The 22,152-nt window shown below is 40.4% G+C and overlaps 1 protein-coding gene and 1 pseudogene across 1 annotated transcript; one reads left to right on the top strand and one right to left on the bottom strand.

Annotated features, from left to right (window-relative positions):
- The first annotated feature begins 11,227 nt into the window (after window positions 1-11,227).
- Window positions 11,228-14,172, top strand: LOC131530730 (uncharacterized; annotated as a pseudogene).
- A 4,432-nt stretch (window positions 14,173-18,604) lies between these two features.
- On the bottom strand, window positions 18,605-21,256 carry LOC131531091 (uncharacterized). Its single transcript, XM_058761636.1, has 6 exons — window positions 20,974-21,256; window positions 20,767-20,772; window positions 20,041-20,370; window positions 19,593-19,712; window positions 19,428-19,459; window positions 18,605-18,757 (listed from the first exon to the last, which is right to left on the bottom strand). The coding sequence occupies exons 1-6, from the start codon at window positions 21,254-21,256 to the stop codon at window positions 18,605-18,607; spliced, it is 924 nt and encodes a 307-aa protein (XP_058617619.1).
- Between the last annotated feature and the right edge of the window lie 896 nt (window positions 21,257-22,152).

The raw sequence follows: 22,152 nt of genomic DNA, 5'->3' as shown, positions 1-22,152 counted from the left end.
AAATGTCCTAACTGAACTATGGCCTAATCCTGGCTTAGTCTAAACTCTGTCTGTGAAACCAGGCCTTGATGGTCTTGATGGGAGATTCAGAGACAGACTGAAGTTGAACAATCAAACTGGATCTCTGATCACTGTTCATATTCATCATCATATTGTTCATTGGTGTGTTCAGTGGTGAATGTGAGTCATGTGACTCTCTCCCGGTACAAAGGAAACGTACGTCCTGATTTTGCTGAGTTAGATGTGTTCCTAGGTCAACATATTTTGTTAACCCTGGAACATTTTAATCGAAAAATGTAGTCTTGACCATATCCCTACACCTAACATTAACCGTGAGTAATCCCTAAAATCAGAGGAAATGATAGATGAATGACACTGATGTACAAGCACCAAAAGCTGATTGTAAGCCTAAACTTCACAAAAACTATAAACTGGTTCTTCAAATCTGATTGGTTAATCACAATGTTGTTCCAGGGTCAACAAAGATGTTGATGCAGAAACATGTCACACTTGGTAAAACCAGGTTCTGCCAAAGGCAGTGTGTCAGCTCAGTACTACAGCAGTATCACATATTAGTGTAAAAATAGCATTTCTCACTGTAGTAATAATTGGCCTATCGGTAAGCCCCTCCCCTCGAACGCAGACTAGCCAATGGCAGTCGAGTATCAGTTGCACGGGAGAGGAACTCGGACATCTTTAGGTTTCAGCGCCATAGAGAAACATTGGAAGATCCGAAGCTGGCATCAGTTTTATGGGGTTTATGCTTCAAAAATTGAAAAACGATGTGTCTGGGGTAACACTGATTCCAGGTATCCTGAGAGGATGGGCAATATAATTTGTTTTTATAATTATTATATATAATGCATTATACAATTATTAAGTATTCACCCCAATACAAATGAAGACAAAAACGTTCATTTTCTGGTTGTCATGGACTCACTAACTTTAACATTAGCTAGTTTTTGCCAGAGATACCTTGCTAAAGCCCAAGATAACATTAACGTTCTTCTCGAGCAGATGAGACTCTCATGCGGCAGTCCTGGATCAAGAGCGACTGTCTCCGTGGTACTCTTGAAGTGGCACACCTAACCCTTCTTGAACAAACTGGATATATAAATAACAGTGCATTGTTTTTCTCTTTTACTTCAATTTAGACATTTTAATTTTTAAAATAAATCATACAACAAGATTAGAATGGAATCAAATCACAAAATCAATGCCAATATTATAAAACAAGCACTGAAACATTATAAATAAACCATATGCTATCTGGAGCATATTGAGTATATGCTATCCTATTGGGAAGTCTATTCTACATGGCAAGATGATTTTTCAAAGACTGACTGTGGGTGACAGCTCAGCATTTAGAAAGCTAAAAGTCTGTACAGTCGTGATGTGGAGCTGTGATATCAAGGCCCTTCCCAAACCTCAGTAAACTCATAATCATGGCGTCACCCCACTTTTATAGCATCAAATAACTACTAAACAACTTAATCAAAACATATTATTTTCTAAAAAATGAACACTTAAAACATATATCAGTGTGATAAGAAAATGCCAGAAACCATCTTTGAAAAAAAAATATATATATATATATGAAGTGTAATTAGATTTTTTTTGTTGTTGTTTTCACATTTCAGGACATGTGCAGCACACCAGATTTCAATCAATAGCCTTGTCAAAATACAACATGTTTTCTAACATTAACTTAAATGCATTCACTGAAATTAGTAGACTGGTACAGCGGTCATCCTGTCGCCCTCCCTTCTCCTCTGCTGGAAGCGCAGTACAGCGCGGTATCTTCAGTGGGGTGTTTGCAGTGCCCAAATGAGAAAAGCAGCTAGCGAAAATGTCCATCGAACTGGTTAATGTTTGAGGAAAGTTTGCACTTCTCACAAAGAGCCCCTCATAACAGACAAGAGGCAGAGGTGTAGTCAGGACAACAATAATATTCAACATTTATTTAAACACAAAGCTATGAAACCAAAAACAAACAAACAAACATGCCAAAAGTCAAAGCATCAGTGTCAAAATTTTGAAAACACTAGTTTAGAGTTGACAAAACAAGTGAGGCTTGCTGGTTAAATGGTGTATATGCTAAAAGGTGTATATATGAGGTGTGAATCTTCACTTGCCGCATGATTACAATTCAGAATCTTATTAAAACAGATTAGTGTGTTATGGGGTCTTACAGTTTAAATGCTAGTGATTAACCCTTAAATGCATACCTCGGGTCTTTAGCGACCCGGGACATCATTCACTACCCTCCCACCCAATCATTTTTTAAAGTTAGACATCAACCTTCTTAGTATTCCTCAGTTTATTAATTGTAAACAATATAACAAGACAACAACAACAACAAAAAAACTATAAAAGAATGTCTGTTTTCTAATTAACTTTTTGTTTAAAAAAGACAAAAGTGTTAAGGATAGTGAAATAGTGTAAGTATATTTTTTTCTCTATTTTCGCTATGTTTGATACACAATGATGACATGATTATTTACATATAATTACCACAGGCATAAAACAAGAGAATATCATCAGCAAAACTTGAAATAGCTTAACCGGCTTCACTACAGAACAATTACTGTGTGCAATCATCTATAAGTGTCACTGTTATTTCATGATGGATGAAGTGAATAAGATGACATCAATCACAATATTGATGTTGAAGACACTGAAAATGATAGTTTTGAGAATATGGTTGAGATAGCAAATATGGCCCAGATGCTGAATGTACTGAGGAAATACGCTCTTACAATGACAGTGATGCTAAAATCATCTGCTCAAACTGAACACCTCAAAGATTCAAAATGTAACGAAACAAGTTTTATTTTATCCTTTTGGTCTCTGCCTGATTAACGCGTGCCTTTTTAGCAGTACCCGTCCATGAGGTCTTAGTGTTATTAAGGTCTGCTCCTTTAGCTGCTCCCATCTGCAGGGTCTCAGCCTGATCAGTGGATTTCTGTCCAGCAGGACCCTTCGGTGTGATGTTAGTTTCATCAGCGGATGTCTCTCCAGCAGGACCCTTCGGTGTGATTTTATTTTCACCAGCGGCTGTCTCTACAGCAGGACCCTTCGGTGTGATTTTATTTTCAACAGCGGATGTCTCAACAGCAGGATCCTTCGGTGTGATTTTATTTTCATCAGCGGATGTCTCAACAGCAGGACCCTTCGGTGTGATTTTATTTTCAACAGCGGATGTCAAGTCAAGTCAAGTCACCTTTATTTATATAGCGCTTTTACAATGCAGATTGTGTCAAAGCACTTAACAGTATCAAATTGGAGGATAGAGTGTCAGTAATGTATAATGATAAGATTAAACACTCAATTTTCAGTTAAAGGCATTTCATTATTGAATTCAGAGATGTCATTGTCTAGCTCAGTTTAGTTTAAATAGTAGCTGTGCAATCAAATCGGCGATAATCGCTAGAAATTAAGTGTCCCCAACTGAGCAAGCCAGAGGCGACAGCGGCAAGGAACCAAAACTCCTCTGTGACAGAATGGAGAAAAAAAACCTTGGGAGAAACCAGGCTCAGTCGGGGGGCCAGTTCTCCTCTGACCAGACGAAACCCGCAGTTCAAAAGTTTATATTTCTATTTTAATTTTGTTGCAATTTCTAACAATAGTAGTATTATGTAGTTAGGTATTTTATTATATTTGAGTTATTTTGTTATTTTTGGTTGATATATCTAGGGATATATCTCTGGGGGTCATCTGGGTGTCCTGGTCTCCGCTGACGATCAGGGCTGTAGACATCATCTCTTGGTGCTGATCCACCATCTGATCGGATACGGACTGAGAAACAGACTAGGAAAGAAACAAACAAATATTAGCGTAGATGCCATTCAACTGACGATGTAACGAGTACATCGTGTGTTATGGGGAGTGTTCCCGGTTCCGGTTGATCTAATTAATGCAGCCTAACAATCCTTTAACGGATTTGAATAATAGAAGCGTATTAATGCGTTATGTGTAAGCCAGGCTAAAAGATGGGTCTTTAATCTAGATTTAAACTGACAGAGTGTGTCTGCCTCCCGAACAGTGTTAGGTAGACTGTTCCAGAGTTTGGGTGCTAAATAGGAATAGGATCTGCCGCCCGCAGTCGATTTTGATATTCTAGGTATTATCAAACGGCCAGAGTTTTGAGAACGCAGCGGACGTGGAGGACTATAATGCGATAAGAGCTCGCTCAAGTACTGAGGAGCTAAACCATTCAGGGCTTTATAAGTAATTAACAAGATTTTAAAATCTATCCGATGCTTGATAGGGAGCCAGTGCAGTGTTGACAGAACCGGGCTAATATGGTCATATTTCCTGGTTCTAGTAAGGACTCTAGCTGCTGCATTTTGGACTAACTGTAGTTTGTTGATCAAGCGTGCAGAACAACCACCAATAAAGCATTACAATAGTCTAACCTTGAGGTCATAAACGCATGAATTAACATTTCTGCATTTGACGTTGAGAGCATTGGTCGCAATTTAGATATGCTTTTGAGATGAAAAATGCAGTTTTACAGATGCTAGAAACATGGCTTTCAAATGACAGATTGCTATCGAACAGCACACCTAGGTTCCTGACTGATGAAGAAGAATTGACAGAGCAGCCGTCAAGTGTTAGATAATGTTCTAGGTTATTACATGTGGGGTTTTAGGTCCGATAATTAACACCTCTGTTTTTCAGAATTTAGCAGTAAAAATTATTTGTCATCCAGTTTTTATATCGACTATGCATTCCGTTAGTTTCTCAATTTGGTGTGTTTCACCGGGCGAAGAAATATAGAGCTGAGTATCATCAGCATAACAGTGAAAGCTAACACCATGTCTCCTAATAATATCTCCCAAGGGTAACATATAAAGCGTGAAAAGTAACGGCCCTAGTACTGAGCCTTGAGGTACTCCATACTGCACTTGTGATCGATATGATACCTCTTCATTCACTGCTACGAACTGATGGCGGTCAGATAAGTACGATTTGAACCATGCTAAGGCACTTCCACTAATGCCAACAAAGTTTTCTAGTCTATTCAAAAGAATGTTGTGGTCGATAGTGTCGAACGCAGCGCTAAGATCCAGTAGAACTAATAAAGAGATACAACCACGATCAGATGATAGAAGCAGGTCATTTGTAACTCTAATGAGAGCAGTCTCAGTACTATGATACGATCTAAATCCTGACTGGAATTCCTCACAGATATCATTTTTCTCTAGGAAGGAATATAATTGTGAGGATACTACCTTTTCTAGTATCTTTGACAGAAAAGGGAGATTTGAGATCGGTCTGTAATTAACTAGATCTTTGGGGTCAAGTTGTGGTTTTTTAATGAGAGGCTTAATAACAGCCAATTTGAAGGTTTTGGGGACATATCCTAATGACAATGATGAATTAATAATAGCCAAAAGAGGATCTATGACTTCTGGAAGCAGCTCTTTTAGTAGTTTAGATGGAATCGGGTCTAACATACATGTTGTTGGTTTAGATGATTTAACAAGTTTATACAATTCTTCCTCTCCCACAGTAGAGAATGAATGAAATTGTTCCTCAGGGGATCTATAGTGCGCTATCTGATGCGATACTGTAGCTGACGGCTGCAAGGATACAATTTTATCTCTGATAGTATCGATCTTGGAAGTGAAGTAGTTCATAAAGTCATTACTGCTATGCTCTTGGGAAATGCCAACACCTGTTGATGCTTGATTTTTCGTTAATTTAGTTACTGTATTGAATAAATACCGAGGGTTATGTTTGTTTTCTTCTAGAAGAGACGAAAAGTAATCAGATCTAGCAGTTTTAATGCTTTTCTGTAGGATAGGGTACTTTCCCGCCAAGCTAAACGAAATACCTCTAATTTAGTTTTCCTCCAGCTGCGCTCCATTTTCCGGGCTGCTCTCTTTAGGGCGTGGTGTGCTCATTATACCACGGTGTTGGACTCTTATCCTTAATCTTCCTTAAGCGTAAAGGAGCAACCGCATCTAAAGTGCTAGAAAAGAGAGAGTCCATAGTTCCTGTTACATCATCAAGTTGTTCTGAGCTATTGGATATGCTGAGGAACTGAGATAAGTCAGGAAGATTATTTATAAAGCAGTCTTTTGTGGTAGAAGTGATGGTTCTACCATATTTGTAACAAGAAGTTGGCTTTACAGCTTTAGCTATATGGAATATACAGGAGACTAGATAATGATCTGAGATATCATCGCTCTGCTGTAAAATTTCAACGCCACTGACATCAATTCCATGTGACAGTATTAAATCTAGAGTATGATTTCGACAATGAGTAGGGCCTGACACGTGTTGTTTAACACCAATAGAGTTTAGAATGTCTATAAATGCTGATCCCAACAAATCTCTTTCATTATCAACATGGATATTAAAATCACCAACGATTAGGACTTTATCTGCAGTCAGCACTAACTCCGATAGAAGATCAGAAAATTCTTTAATAAAGTCTGTATGGTGCCCTGGTGGCCTGTATACAGTAGCCAGTACAAACATCACAGGATTTATCATTAACACTTATTTCTTTGGATAACGTTATATGAAGCACCATTACTTGAATCTAATTATACTTGAAACCTGACCTCTGAGAGATACTGAAAATATTTCTATAAATTGTAGCAACACCTCCCCTTTACCTTTTGGACGCGGTTCATGTTTGTAACAGTAATCTTGGGGTGTAGACTCGTTTAAAGTAATGTAATCATCTTGTTTTAGCCAGGTTTCTGTCAAACAAAGCACATCTAGTTTATGGTCAGTGAACATATCATTTACAAAAGTGCTTTTGAAGAAAGGGATCTAATATTCAATAAGCCAAGCTTTATCATGTGTTTATCTGTATTATATCGGTTTTTATTTGTTGAACATCAATTAAATTGTTACTATTACTTTGGTTTGGATGTTTTCTGTATTTTCTAGTTCGGGGAACAGACACAGTCTCTATAGCGTGATATCTAGATGAAAAAGATTCTATGTGCTGAGAGTTAACTGCCTTTGGTGACATGAGGCGGCTAGCAGACGATCGGTTTAGCCAGTCTGTCTGCTTCCTGACCTGGGCTCCAGTTAGTCAAGTACAAACTCTAAGACTATGTGCCATATTTCTAGAGAGAAGAGCGGCACCACCCCAGGAGGGATGAACACCATCTCTTTTCAACAGGTCAGGTCTGCCCCAAAAATTCTTCCAATTGTCTATAAAGCCTATGTTATTTTGCGGGCACCACTTAGACATCCAGCCATTAAGTGACGACAGTCTGCTATGAATCTCATCACCACGGTAAGCAGGGAGCGGACCAGAGCATATTACAGTGTCTGACATCGTACTTGCAAGTTCACACACCTCTTTAACATTATTTTTGGTGATCTCCGACTGGCGAAGTCGAACATCATTAGCGCCGACGTGGATAACAATCTTACTGAATTTACGTTTAGCATTAGTCAGCACTTTTAAATTTGCCAAGATGTCAGGCGCTCTGGCTCCTGGTAAACAATGGACTATGGTGGCTGGTGTCTCTATTTTCACGTTCCGTACAATAGAATCGCCAATAACTAGAGCACTTTCATCAGGTTTCTCAGTGGGTGCTTCACTGAGTGGGGAGAACCTGTTTGATGTTCTGATCGAACGGAAGAGTGGTGTTTTGACCCGCGACTATGCCGCCTCACTGTCACCCAGTTGCCCTGCTGCACGGGCTCAACCGAAACCGAACAATGTACAGGACTCCTGAGCTAGTCGCATCCAAAGCAGTATCTACAGCCCTCACATTCTTACTGTCCTCAACTAAAGTTTGGATGCGTGTCTCTAGTTCTAAAACCTTCTCTGTCAGCCTAACTATTTCCCTGCATTTATCACATGTGAATCCCTCGCTGCTGACAGAGACAGATAAACTATACATGTGGCAGACAGTGCAAACAACAATAGCAGGAGAAGAAGCCATTACTCACCTTGATTGATGAATGATACCAACTTAACTTACCACTTACCACTGTTGTTTGATGAGCTCGTGAAAACGGAGCGAGGAAAAATAAAATAATAATAGGCGCGAATAGAATGCAAATGGAACCGCAAGTGACAAGCTAACGGGCTAACAAGCTGCACTCGCGGTTTTTAAAGGCGAACGATCAAATTAGTTAGATTAGTTTGAAAGATAACACCAGAAATATGGTGAGAATTAAGTTATATTTTATCACTTTAGACAAAAGGGATTGAAAGTAAGGTAGAGATTCAATAAAAGCGAAGGTACACGGAGCTACAAACACAAACCTCACAGCAGCACAACAGACTGAAGCAATCGAACTCAGAGTAAGCCAACAACCGCTGCTGTTGAGCGGATGTCTCAACAGCAGGATCCTTCTGTGTGATTTTATTTTCAACAGCGGATGTCTCTACAGCAGGATCCTTCGGTGTGATTTTATTTTCATCAGCGGATGTCTCTACAGCAGGACCCTTCGGTGTGATTTTATTTTCATCAGCGGATGTCTCTCCAGCAGGACCCTTTGGTGTGATTTTATTTTCATCAGTGGATGTCTCTCCAGCAGGACCCTTCGGTGTGATTTTATTTTCATCAGCGGATGTCTCTCCAGCAGGACCCTTTGGTGTGATTTTATTTTCATCAGCGGATGTCTCTCCAGCAGGACCCTTCGGTGTGATTTTATTTTCATCAGCGGATGTCTCAACAGCAGTGTAAATGACCATTAAATCCCCAATCATTGAAGTGGGTCGACACCTTTACTTCCAGCCATAGAGGGCGGTGTTGCCATGGAATAGTCAAGAAAGGACTTTATTATTAAATTGAGCCAAATGTTACTAAATAACTATTTATTTGTTTATGTTTTGGTTGTCTGGTGATTTTCACAGAGTGCTTTGTGTGGACATTGTATTCCTATTTGTTTTACAAGAGTGTCTGCATTTCTTGCCACACACTTTTATTTTGAAATCTGGAAAAGGAAGTGCAGCGACGCTGTGTGTGTTATGTTGGCGCACTTTTTCGTACGTGAAGCGTCATTCTGATTAAGGTTACCAGAGAAGAAAGGTTCATGTTTGGGTACACGTTGTACAGTTATAAGTTTAAAAGGTTTCTCCCTATCTCTTAGCTCCTGGCTGATGAAGGGCACAAGGTACCGTTTTAATTTCATGCTGTGTGGTCAACTTTGAAAGTCTTTGAAGTGTTTATTTTAATGATCTTCTCTGAAGCTATTAACTAATGTCTAGCGAGTCTTTAGCATATATGAAAGTTTCGAATATCAGTGATGACCATTTAATTTGCTAATGTTGTAATTCAGAGAATGTGTATTCTTTCATTTATAGGCTTATGGACATTTATATACAATTTGCAAGCAGATGTCTTATTTTGTTTGTTTGTTTTTATTCAGCTCTTACAGTGTTTTTTTTGAAGATTAAATCCTGTATAAACATCAGTTCCTGAGAGTAAAGTGCATCTGTTCAGCTGGGAATGCTACAGTAAGAGCTTGGCCTTACTCTGGAGAGTAAGCGCTTTACCCAGAAAAACAACAGCTTCACCTCACCAGTCCTGCCACACATCTGAAAGTTGTCTAATGACTTGATGTAATGATTGAAGTCTGTGGCACTCCTTTAAAGAAAATGGATGCTTCTGAAAATAAAGAACCCGACCAGCAGGTGGAGGCCCCTCATAATGGAACGGAAGAGGAGGAGCTTCACCGGTCTGATCGACAACGGAAACCTACGGAGAAGATGCGTGCATATAAAAAGGAGGAGGCCCTGAAAAAGGAGAAAAGACTGATTCAGCTGTATGAACAATGGAAGGACCTGGCTCGCAACACAAGGGAAGAGCTAAAAACAGACGTTAGTGAGAGCCAACTGGTAGTGCTTATTAATACACTTGAGAAGGGAAGGGATGATGTCATGCATGTCTACCTGGAAATCAGAGATTACATCGCTCCATCCAGTGACACTAGACGCAGAATTGATACTTGTGAAGCTGTGACAAAAGATATTTCGAAGATCATTTTTGACAGAATGGCATGCCTTGAGGATTTTGACCAAGAAAATGTAAAAAACAGCCTTCGCGAGTTATTCCATCACGATTATGGTCGCTCTGTCTATGGATCCACCGTCTCACGCCTCACATCATCAAGGTCTACAGTTATGTCCATTGCAGCCAAGCGGGCCGATGCAGTAGCTGAATTAGCAGCCAAAGAAGTGGAATACTCGATGATGCAAGAGATTGAAGCTCGGAAGTGTGAACTGGAAAAACTAAAGGCAGAGAAGGATCTAAAAGCAGCTAGGGCCAGACTGCAGGCCTATGATCAAGAAATGGCACAGGAAATCAGCATTCATTCTTCAGACTCGAATAGAAAGGAACAGCAGGATCTAAACATAACTGCGCAACAGCATGTGGTTCCTTTTCCCATCCAATGTCCTACTAACATCACAGCAACATCCACACCTCCAAAATCGGATATATCTTATCTCGCCCAAGCTGTCCAAGATAGCATAGCTCTGAACAGGCTGCCTACAACAGAACCGTCTGTGTTCAACGGTGATCCTATCCAGTTCATTGAGTGGAAGGCTGCATTTGTGTCGCTCATTGATGGAAAGGCCATTTCTTCTGCTGACAAGCTGCACTATTTAAAAAGGTATGTTGGTGGGCCAGCTCGTAAGTCTCTTGATGGTATTTTCTACAGGAATGACGAGAAGGCTTATAATGATGCATGGAACAAGCTGAACCAACGTTATGGACAGCCATTTGTCATTCAGAAGGCTTTCAGGGAAAAACTAGCCAGATGGCCTAAGATTCAGCCTAGGGATGCTGAAGGTTTCAGAGAATTCTCTGACTTCTTGAATGCATGCCATCAAGCTATGCCTCATGTAAAAGGGCTTGAAATACTAGATGACTGTGATGAAAATCAGAAACTTGTACACAAATTACCAGATTGGGCAGCAGCACGGTGGAACCGTCAGGTCACACAGACACTGATTGAGACTCGTGACTTTCCAAAGTTTATAGATTTTGTGACCTTCATGTCAATGGAAGCAGAGATTACTTGTAATCCTGTCACCTCCTTCAGCGCTCTTCGTGCCACTGACCCCACTTCGGAAAAACGGTACCTTAAGGACAGTAAAAGGAACAGGGCTAACGTCTTTCACATTCAAACAGCTATGGAAAATAAACAAAATTATGAAAATGAACAAAGGCCCACTAAAGGAAATACCAAAATGTGTTTCTTCTGCAAGGACCACAAGCATAAGATTGACAACTGTCCTAAATTTGTAGCAAAATCATTAGAAGAGAAACGGAAATATGTGAAGGAGAACAAACTCTGCTATGGTTGCATGAAACCAGGCCACAGCGCAAAAGACTGCCGTCACCGTCTATCCTGTGACGCTTGTAGAGGTAGACATCCGATGTGTCTACATGATGAAAACTACACAAAGAAGGTCAACTCTGCACCAGTCTCAAACCAAGGTGACACAGAGACAACTACTGCTACGTCTCACAAAGTAGAGAATGATGAGCCATCCACCAATACTTCAATGATCGTGCCAGTGTGGGTGTCAACCGAGAGGAATCCAGGCTCTGAAAAACTTGTTTATGCTCTGCTTGACACCCAGAGTGATACTGTGTTTATCGACCGAGAGCTGAGCGAAAAGTTACAAGCCGACTCCTGTCCTGTGAGACTGAAGTTGACAACCATGACCGCAAAGGATGTTGTCATGCCAAGTGAAAGGGTGTCAGGTCTCAAAGTAAGAGGCTACAGCTCCTCCGTTGTCCTCAACCTGCCCTCTGCCTACACTAAGGACTCCATTCCAGTGAACCGTACTCACATCCCTACTTGTGACACAGCACGGCACTGGAAGCATCTCTCTACAATAGTGGACAAAATTCCACCTCTGCAGGATTGTGAGGTTGGTCTTCTGATAGGCTACAGCTGTCCAAAGGCTTTGGCACCAAAACAGGTGATTTTAGGAGGAGACGATGAACCTTATGCAGTCCATACAGACCTAGGATGGAGTATTGTTGGTCGCCTGTCTTCACACCATGAATCACAAAGCTTCAACACCATCTGTCATAGAGTCAGCATTAAAGAGCTCCCTCCAGTGACCCCAGCAGATGTTATTAAAGTATTGGAATCTGACTTCAAAGATGCTGATGAAAATAATAAAACTGTGTCACAGGATGACATCCTCTTCTTGACCAAACTGCAGCAAGGCATAAAGAAGAATGACCACGGGCATTACGAGATGCCTCTTCCGTTCAAAAGGAGACCTCATTTGCTTAACAATAAGCAGCTTACCATCGTAAGGCTCAATCATCTTAAAAGGAAATTGCTGAAAGATGAAAGGTACAAGGAACACTATGTGAGGTTTATGGAAGAGGTCATTGAAAAGGGTGATGCAGAAGAAGTGCATGATGAAGGAAAGGATGGAGAGAAGTGGTACATCCCTCATCATGGGGTGTATCACCCTAAGAAGCCAGACAAGCTCCGTGTTGTCTTCGACTGCTCCGCCAAGTACCAGGGAACCAGCCTCAATGACCACTTGCTCCAAGGCCCAGATTTAATGAATAATCTGACTGGTGTTCTTGTAAGATTCAGACAACATCTCGTGGCTCTTATGTGCGATGTTGAAAAGATGTTTCACCAATTTCATGTGGAAGAAACAGATCGAAACTACCTCCGTTTTCTCTGGTGGAAAAATGGAGACTTAGCTTTACACCCACAAGAGTACCGCATGAAAGTCCATCTTTTTGGTGCAACCTCGTCACCTGGATGCGCCAACTATGGTCTGAAACATCTCGCTAAGGAGAATGAGGCTATGTATCCTCTTGGCTCCAAATTCATCACAACAAACTTTTATGTAGACGACGGTGTCACCAGTGTAGCCAGTACAGAGGAAGCTATCCAGGTAGCAAGAGAAGCTCGTCAACTGTGTGCCTCAGGTGGTCTTAGACTGCACAAATTTATTTCAAATGACAGAGTTGTCCTAGATAGCATTCCAATTTCTGAACGAGCTGTTGAAGTAAAGGCACTTGACCTCAACTTCGATGACACGCCTTTAGAGAGAGCTTTAGGGGTCCACTGGCACATTGATTCTGACAACTTCAGATTCTCTGTTGACCTCAAAGACCAGCCAGCAACACGCCGTGGCATACTATCCACAGTTGCATCTTTGTATGATCCACTGGGCTTCATTGCTCCTTTCTTGCTAAGTGGAAAATTAGTGCTTCAGGAAATGTGCAGAAACGGAACAGGCTGGGACGACCCCTTCCTAAAGAATTACAGTCAAACTGGGAACATTGGAAAGCTGATCTCGTGAACTTGGAAAAGATCAGCATACCCCACTGCTATGTGCCTGCAAACTTTGGAAAGGTCATCAAAAGAGAACTTCATCACTTCTCTGATGCGAGCAACAGTGGATATGGCCAGTGTACCTATTTGAGACTCACAAACAAAGAAGGAAACATTCATTGTGCCCTAGTCATCGGTAAATCCAGAGTTGCTCCCATTAAGGTCCAGACTATTCCCAGGCTTGAACTGACAGCTGCTGTCATCTCAGTTGCCATGAGAAATATGCTTAAACAGGAGCTGGAATATGCGGACATAGAAGAGCACTTCTGGACCGACTCCCAAGTGGTTTTGGGATACATTAATAACGAAGCACGTCGTTTTCACACATTCGTGGCAAACAGAGTGCAAAAGATACATCTCTGCACTACTCCTCAACAGTGGAGATATGTTCCCACTAATGAAAACCCTGCTGACCATGCGTCAAGAGGTTTAAACGCTGGTGAGATTCTTACATCTAATTGGTTGACAGGGCCAGGATTCTTATGGAAGAAGGATATACCTCCTGTTGCAGATATTGACACAGCACTAACGATTGGAGATCCTGAAGTGAGAAAGGCTCAGACACTGAGTGCACAAACAACAGAAGTCAGCCTCTCAGACCGCTTGTCAAAGCTGTCTTCATGGTCTGGAGCTGTCCAAGCTGTGGCTCGCCTCATTCGCCGAGCCAAAGGGGACAAGTCCAGCAGTCACAGTTCAGTAGCTGAACGAGAAGATGCTAAATGCATCATCATTAAAGATTTACAAAGAAACACCTATCCAGAGGATATCAAGTTATTGAGCAAGGGGCTCAGCTGTCATCTAGCAGCAGGCTGTATCATCTTGATGCCTTCCTAGATCAAGGAGGAGTACTCAAGGTGGGAGGAAGGCTTTGCACGCGTCCTTACCCAGCTCAGTCAAACACCCAGTGATCATTCCCAAAGATCACCACATAACAAAGATGATCATCTCTCAATGTCATGAGAATGTCAAGCACCAAGGAAAGGGTCTCACAATTAATGAGATCAGATCACAAGGCTACTGGATTCCAGGAATGAGCAGAGCAGTAGCATCCCATGTGCATCACTGTGTGACATGTCGGAAGCTCAGGAGACCCACAGAAGAACAAAGAATGGCCGACCTCCCATCAGAGCGAATCCATCCCCACCGTTCACATACTGTGGTATGGACTGCTTTGGTCCCTTTGTCACTAAACGGGGTCGGAAGGATCATAAAAGGTACGGCCTCCTCTTCACGTGTTTCAGCTCCAGAGCTATTCATATAGAAATGCTAGATGACATGTCTACAGATGCTTTCATCAATGGCTTGCGCTGTTTCATTGCATTGCGGGAGCAGTGCGGCAAATCAAATGTGACCAAGGCACCAACTTTGTAGGAGCCAAGAATGAGCTGAAAAATGCTCTCAAGGAGATTGACGCCGATCGACTGACAGTGTTCTTAGCTGAAAAACAGTGTGATTTTGTCCTAAATGCACCCCATGCAAGTCATGCTGGTGGGGTATGGGAGAGACAAATCAGAACAGTGAGGAATGTTCTTCGCTCAACTCTCTCACTCTCTTCTGGTAGACTGGACGATGCATCACTGCGGACATTCTTTTATGAAGCCATGGCGATCGTAAACAGTAGACCACTCTCAGTTGATAACTTAAATGACCCCAACAGCCTTGCACCTCTCACACCTAATAACCTGCTTACTATGAAGTCAGTTACAGCATTACCACCACCAGGCAAATTCATCAGAGAAGACATCTATGCAAGGAAAAGGTGGCGTCATGTTCAGTACCTCGCAGAGCAGTTTTGGAGTCGTTGGCGTAAGGAGTATCTATCCAACATTGCCACCAGACAGCGCTGGCACAAAGCAAAGAGAAACCTGCAAGTAGGAGACATTGTCATGGAAAAGACTGATGGTCTGCCAAGAAATGAGTGGCGGCTAGCCAGAGTTACAGAGACTACTACCGATAAAGATGGGCTTGTGAGAAGAGTAAAGGTATGCCTTGGTGACCGAAATCTGGAAAGGGATGGTTGTCGCCTCAACAAGCTGTCTGTCATTGAGCGCCCAATCCAGAAACTGATCCTGTTGCTAGAGACCGTCTAGCTGCTACCAAGAGCAACCAAGTGTATCCTTTTCTTCATATTACTTAAATTCTAGAATTAATTTGCCTTAGTATGGACACTTTACGTGCGTTTCTTAAAGTTAAAGTCATTTTCATTTGAAAATCATTTGTGATTTATATTCCTTAATGTCATACAAATCACTCATGTTTTGGTGGGAGTGTAAATGACCATTAAATCCCCAATCATTGAAGTGGGTCGACACCTTTACTTCCAGCCATAGAGGGCGGTGTTGCCATGGAATAGTCAAGAAAGGACTTTATTATTAAATTGAGCCAAATGTTACTAAATAACTATTTATTTGTTTATGTTTTGGTTGTCTGGTGATTTTCACAGAGTGCTTTGTGTGGACATTGTATTCCTATTTGTTTTACAAGAGTGTCTGCATTTCTTGCCACACACTTTTATTTTGAAATCTGGAAAAGGAAGTGCAGCGACGCTGTGTGTGTTATGTTGGCGCACTTTTTCGTACGTGAAGCGTCATTCTGATTAAGGTTACCAGAGAAGAAAGGTTCATGTTTGGGTACACGTTGTACAGTTATAAGTTTAAAAGGTTTCTCCCTATCTCTTAGCTCCTGGCTGATGAAGGGCACAAGGTACCATTTTAATTTCATGCTGTGTGGTCAACTTTGAAAGTCTTTGAAGTGTTTATTTTAATGATCTTCTGAAGCTATTAACTAATGTCTAGCGAGTCTTTAGCATATATGAAAGTTTCGAATATCAGTGATGACCATTTAATTTGCTAATGTTGTAATTCAGAGAATGTGTATTCTTTCATTTATAGGCTTATGGACATTTATATACAATTTGCAAGCAGATGTCTTATTTTGTTTGTTTGTTTTTATTCAGCTCTTACGGTGTTTTTTTTGAAGATTAAATCCTGTATAAACATCAGTTCCTGAGAGTAAAGTGCATCTGTTCAGCTGGGAATGCTACAAGCAGGATCCTTCGTGTGATTTTATTTTCAACAGCGGATGTCTCTACAGCAGGACCCTTCAGTGTGATTTTATTTTCATCAGCGGATGTCTCAACAGCAGGACCCTTCGTGTGATTTTATTTTCAACAGCGGATGTCTCTACAGCAGGACCCTTCGTGTGATTTTATTTTCAACAGCGGATGTCTCAACAGCAGGACCCTTCGTGTGATTTTATTTTCAACAGCGGATGTCTCTACAGCAGGACCCTTCAGTGTGATTTTATTTTCATCAGCGGATGTCTCAACAGCAGGACCCTTCGTGTGATTTTATTTTCAACAGCGGATGTCTCAACAGCAGGACCCTTCGTGTGATTTAATTTTCATCAGCGGATGTCTCTACAGCAGGACCCTTCGTGTGATTTTATTTTCATCAGCGGATGTCTCTACAGCAGGACCCTTCGTGTGATTTTATTTTCAACAGCGGATGTCTCAACAGCAGGACCCTTCGTGTGATTTAATTTTCATCAGCGGATGTCTCTACAGCAGGATCCTTCGTGTGATTTTATTTTCATCAGCGGATGTCTCTCCAGCAGGACCCTTCGTGTGATTTTATTTTCAACAGCGGATGTCTCAACAGCAGGACCCTTCGTGTGATTTTATTTTCAACAGCGGATGTCTCTACAGCAGGACCCTTCGTGTGATTTTATTTTCAACAGCGGATGTCTCAACAGCAGGACCCTTCGGTGTGATTTTATTTTCAACAGCGGATGTCTCTACAGCAGGACCCTTCGGTGTGATTTTATTTTCAACAGCGGATGTCTCAACAGCAGGACCCTTCGTGTGATTTTATTTTCATAAGCGGATGTCTCTACAGCAGGACCCTTCGTGTGATTTTATTTTCATCAGCGGATGTCTCTACAGCAGGATCCTTCGTGTGATTTTATTTTCAACAGCGGATGTCTCTACAGCAGGACCCTTCAGTGTGATTTTATTTTCATCAGCGGATGTCTCAACAGCAGGACCCTTCGTGTGATTTTATTTTCAACAGCGGATGTCTCTACAGCAGGACCCTTCGTGTGATTTTATTTTCAACAGCGGATGTCTCAACAGCAGGACCCTTCGTGTGATTTTATTTTCAACAGCGGATGTCTCTACAGCAGGACCCTTCAGTGTGATTTTATTTTCATCAGCGGATGTCTCAACAGCAGGACCCTTCGTGTGATTTTATTTTCAACAGCGGATGTCTCAACAGCAGGACCCTTCGTGTGATTTAATTTTCATCAGCGGATGTCTCTACAGCAGGACCCTTCGTGTGATTTTATTTTCATCAGCGGATGTCTCTACAGCAGGACCCTTCGTGTGATTTTATTTTCAACAGCGGATGTCTCAACAGCAGGACCCTTCGTGTGATTTAATTTTCATCAGCGGATGTCTCTACAGCAGGATCCTTCGTGTGATTTTATTTTCATCAGCGGATGTCTCTCCAGCAGGACCCTTCGTGTGATTTTATTTTCAACAGCGGATGTCTCAACAGCAGGACCCTTCGTGTGATTTTATTTTCAACAGCGGATGTCTCTACAGCAGGACCCTTCGTGTGATTTTATTTTCAACAGCGGATGTCTCAACAGCAGGATCCTTCGGTTTGATTTTATTTTCAACAGCGGATGTCTCTACAGCAGGACCCTTCGTGTGATTTTATTTTCAACAGCGGATGTCTCAACAGCAGGACCCTTCGTGTGATTTTATTTTCATAAGCGGATGTCTCTACAGCAGGACCCTTCGTGTGATTTTATTTTCATCAGCGGATGTCTCTACAGCAGGACCCTTCGTGTGATTTTATTTTCAACAGCGGATGTCTCTACAGCAGGACCCTTCGTGTGATTTTATTTTCATAAGCGGATGTCTCTACAGTAGGACCCTTCGTGTGATTTTATTTTCATCAGCGGATGTCTCTACAGCAGGACCCTTCGTGTGATTTTATTTTCATAAGCGGATGTCTCTACAGTAGGACCCTTCGTGTGATTTTATTTTCATCAGCGGATGTCTCTACAGCAGGACCCTTCGTGTGATTTTATTTTCATAAGCGGATGTCTCTACAGCAGGACCCTTCGTGTGATTTTATTTTCAACAGCGGATGTCTCAACAGCAGGACCCTTCGTGTGATTTAATTTTCATCAGCGGATGTCTCTACAGCAGGATCCTTCGTGTGATTTTATTTTCATAAGCGGATGTCTCAACAGCAGGACCCTTCGTGTGATTTTATTTTCACCAGCGGCTGTCTCTCCAGCAGGACCCTTCGTGTGATGTTAGTTCCATCAGCGGATGTCTCTCCAGCAGGATCCTTCGTGTGATGTTAGTTTCTTCAGTGAATTTCTCTCCATCAGTACTAATAAGGGGCAATCCTTCTATATGCTTCTCCTGAAAGAAAGAACAAAGATTCACAGAAGGTAAAACAAATGATTGTGAAAAAAAAAAAAAAAAATATGATGATTCTGTTATACTAAACTTTTTTTCCCCTCTACAATAAGCAACATATCTCTAAAGTCTTAGAATATTTATTATCTTTTAGTCTACTTCTTGTAAGATTGAGACATTTCAAATGATACATGACTGTGAATATTGTGAATATTTATTTAGAACATTATATTTTGCTATTGACCATTCTGAGTTAAGTGAGAGAAGGGAAGGAAGTCGAGGAAAAGGAACAAATATATAGGTGAGAAAGAGGCTTTCCCACATCTTCTCTCAGTGAGATGTGAAAACAGATGAACGTATCTCAGGAGAAAGTATCTGTGGTTCTTCCAGCCATACAAGTTAGAATAACTTCTTCAGTTTCTAAAAATCAGCTCTCCAGAGTATTCATGTTTTTACTCACGACATCTGATCTTGATGGACTGAACAGAATAAATCAACTGGACAAACTCCGACAAAACAAACCTTGCTTTGGCCTAATTTTGTTCAAATGACAAAATGACCAGTTAGTTATTCAATATTGCTTGAATTATATTGGAGCCTTAACAGTTCTCAAATAAGTCAATATATTGTAAATTCATAGTGTAGGCGTTTACAGATTTTGTGCACATCTTACCTGATCCTGATCATTGTGCTGTGTCCTTTCTCCTGTTTGAACAATAACAAAAATGTACTTTGGTCAATCAGAATAAAACTGCATGCTTTTACATATTTTTAAACATTTTTATTTATTTATTTTATTGTTTGTTTGTTTGTCAGATCATCTGTATGCAATTCTTGCCTTTTTGTTTTCCTTGTGTAGCTCGCCTGTGGTGACAGTAAATCACACCAGCAACTACAACCAGCAGAACAGCAACAACAACAACAACAGCAGCAGCAACAACAGTTGAATCTGGAACAGCTAAAGAGAGACAGTCATTATTAGATGGACTGATAAACAACGACACCAAAACCTTTGACTGATATTTAGTAGAAAGTTGTATGACATTGATTTATTTGATAAAGGTGTCATCTGGTGGGTTTGTAAGGAACAGCAGCTAAAACAGCAACAAGAAACAGCAGTGTTCAGAGTTATATATTGAAACAGCTCTGATCTCAGTTATATATTGAATCAAAGTTCACTTCTTCAAACAGACCACAACGAAAACATTTACTGGGTCAATTTACGTTTAACAGTTTTCTAAAATTGTTCAAGTGAAAAAGTACTAAATGACTAAAATGATACTCACCAGTGACACTAACACTGAATGTCTTTACGATGCTGAATCTGCTGCTGTTGATCTGTAGTTTATAAAGTCCAGAGTCTGTGGTTCTGGTGTCTGTGATGGTCAGAGATCCAGTCTGATGATCCAGCTTCAGTCGGTCTCTGAATCTCTCTTCACACTGATCATCTGTACAGATCTCACTCTGATCTCCAGTGATTACAGTGATCAGAGTGTCTTTAAAATACCACATCTTTAAATTATTATTTTTTTTTACTCCATCTGAATGTAAAGTAATAGATTCTCCCTCCTTCACTGACTTTCTCTTTATTTTATCTTGTTCAGCAGCAGGAACACCTGAAACACAAACCAACAACTGCTGGAAGATCTTTGGGGGTGGGGGCATCATATAAAATTAACACAGTTTTTATTAATCCAAACACATAGAAACATAGGAAACACAGAATGTCGTTCAAGACCAGACGCTGGAGACAGGGAAACACAGGGCTTAAGTAAGAGAACTAAACGAGGAGTAAACTAGATAATTAATGAAACACGGACAGAGACTAATGAACTAATGATGAAGACAGGAACAGGAAGACTAAATAAGGGCACATGAGGGAGGAAAGACACATGACACAGGGACACAAGTATGACAATATGAAAGTAATAAAAAACGACCTCTTGAATTTCTGTCTGAATAGCAACATTTATTCACATTTTGTGCTATTGAACTCATTTTAAACCAAATACTTTGGACTCCTGGTGGGAGAAGAAAAAAAAAGATGGAATTAAATAGATGATTAGTAGAAAGTAACTGAGGGGGGGGGGTATTTCAGTAAAATCATACTGAATCGAATTTATATTCAAGCCTACAAATTCCACTTTAACAGTAAATCTATTTTTGATTAAATCATTTATATACTCTATGTAAATTAATATACAGATAAGAAAAATCACCTCTAAATTTAAAGATATTTTCACTGTCGATGTTATTTATCAGTAGTTTATAAACTCCAGAGTCTGTGGTTCTGATGTTCATGATGGTCAGAGATCCAGTCTGATGATCCAGCTTCAGTCTGTCTCTGAATCTCTCGGTTCCTTCATTACACTGAACATCTGTACAGATCTTACTGAGATCTCCAGTGATTTGAGCGATGCGAGTGTCATTAAAATACCATTTAATACTGTCTTGTTGGTTTGTTTCAACACCAGTGTGTAGAGTGACTGAATCTCCCTCCATCAGTAACACTCCGTCTATATCAACACCAGATGCACCTGAAGAAGAAATGAATCACAGTGTTTAATCAATTCACCATTTCTTCCAAATGAATATAGATTCCATGACATAAAACTGCTCTGTTTCTCTGCATTAATGGCAACACCGTTGCTTTTGAGATGTTAAACACTTCCCCTTAAAGAAAGTACCATAATAATACACAAGTGAACCCAGATCAAAAGTTTACATACCCTTGATTCTTAATACTGTGTCACCATCTAAATGATCAAAATCTGTGTTTGTAATAATTGTTCATGAGGCCCTTGTTTGTCCCGAGCAGTGAAACAGTTTTCCAGCGTCTCCTTCATATTTGAACACTTTCCAGTGACTGTATGATTTGGAGATCCATCTTCATACTGATCAAAAATGAAGGACTCACAGGCAAATATTATAGGTAAAAACATGCAGTAATACTAAAGAAAATAAATACATTTGAATGATTACTTATTTTGTCTAAGGGGAACATTTAAATAAATATTTAAGTAAATATTTTATGTAGCTTCTGTACTAAAGGTCAGTACTAATTTGACAGTAAAGTCCTGTCAGCAATGTTTTCAGGCATTTACTGTAATTCTGCCAATTCTACCACTGCAATAAAGTTTTCCACTATTTATAATACTAAATACTATTATACTGCTTTTAAATGTTATATTATTTAAAAAATATAATTAGCCACTCTAGTAAATGTAATAAATAATGCAAAATTGGTTCAAAATGAAAATGATCTCATTATTCATTAACCCTGATGCTGTCCCAGGTGTGTTCAACTTCCTTTTATTCAGCAGAACACAAACATTTTTAGAAGGAAAAGTGTAGGGTAGAGGGCATGAGGTATCAGTATATTATAGACTGTTAATGGA

The sequence above is a fragment of the Onychostoma macrolepis genome, chromosome 22 (assembly GCF_012432095.1).
Source record: "Onychostoma macrolepis isolate SWU-2019 chromosome 22, ASM1243209v1, whole genome shotgun sequence".
NCBI classification, from domain to species: domain Eukaryota; kingdom Metazoa; phylum Chordata; class Actinopteri; order Cypriniformes; family Cyprinidae; genus Onychostoma; species Onychostoma macrolepis.
This window is presented reverse-complemented; position numbering and strand designations above follow the sequence as displayed.

Coding starts and splice junctions, on each gene's coding strand:
- LOC131531091 (XM_058761636.1), bottom strand. CDS start 21,256: ATGGAGGGAGATTCAGTCACTCTACACACTGGTGTTGAAACAAACCAA. Junction 19,713..20,040: donor ATTCAGTGTTAGTGTCACTG/GTGAGTATCATT, acceptor GTCTCTCTTTAG/CTGTTCCAGATTCAACTGTT. Junction 18,758..19,427: donor AGCACAATGATCAGGATCAG/GTAAGATGTGCA, acceptor TCTTTCTTTCAG/GAGAAGCATATAGAAGGATT.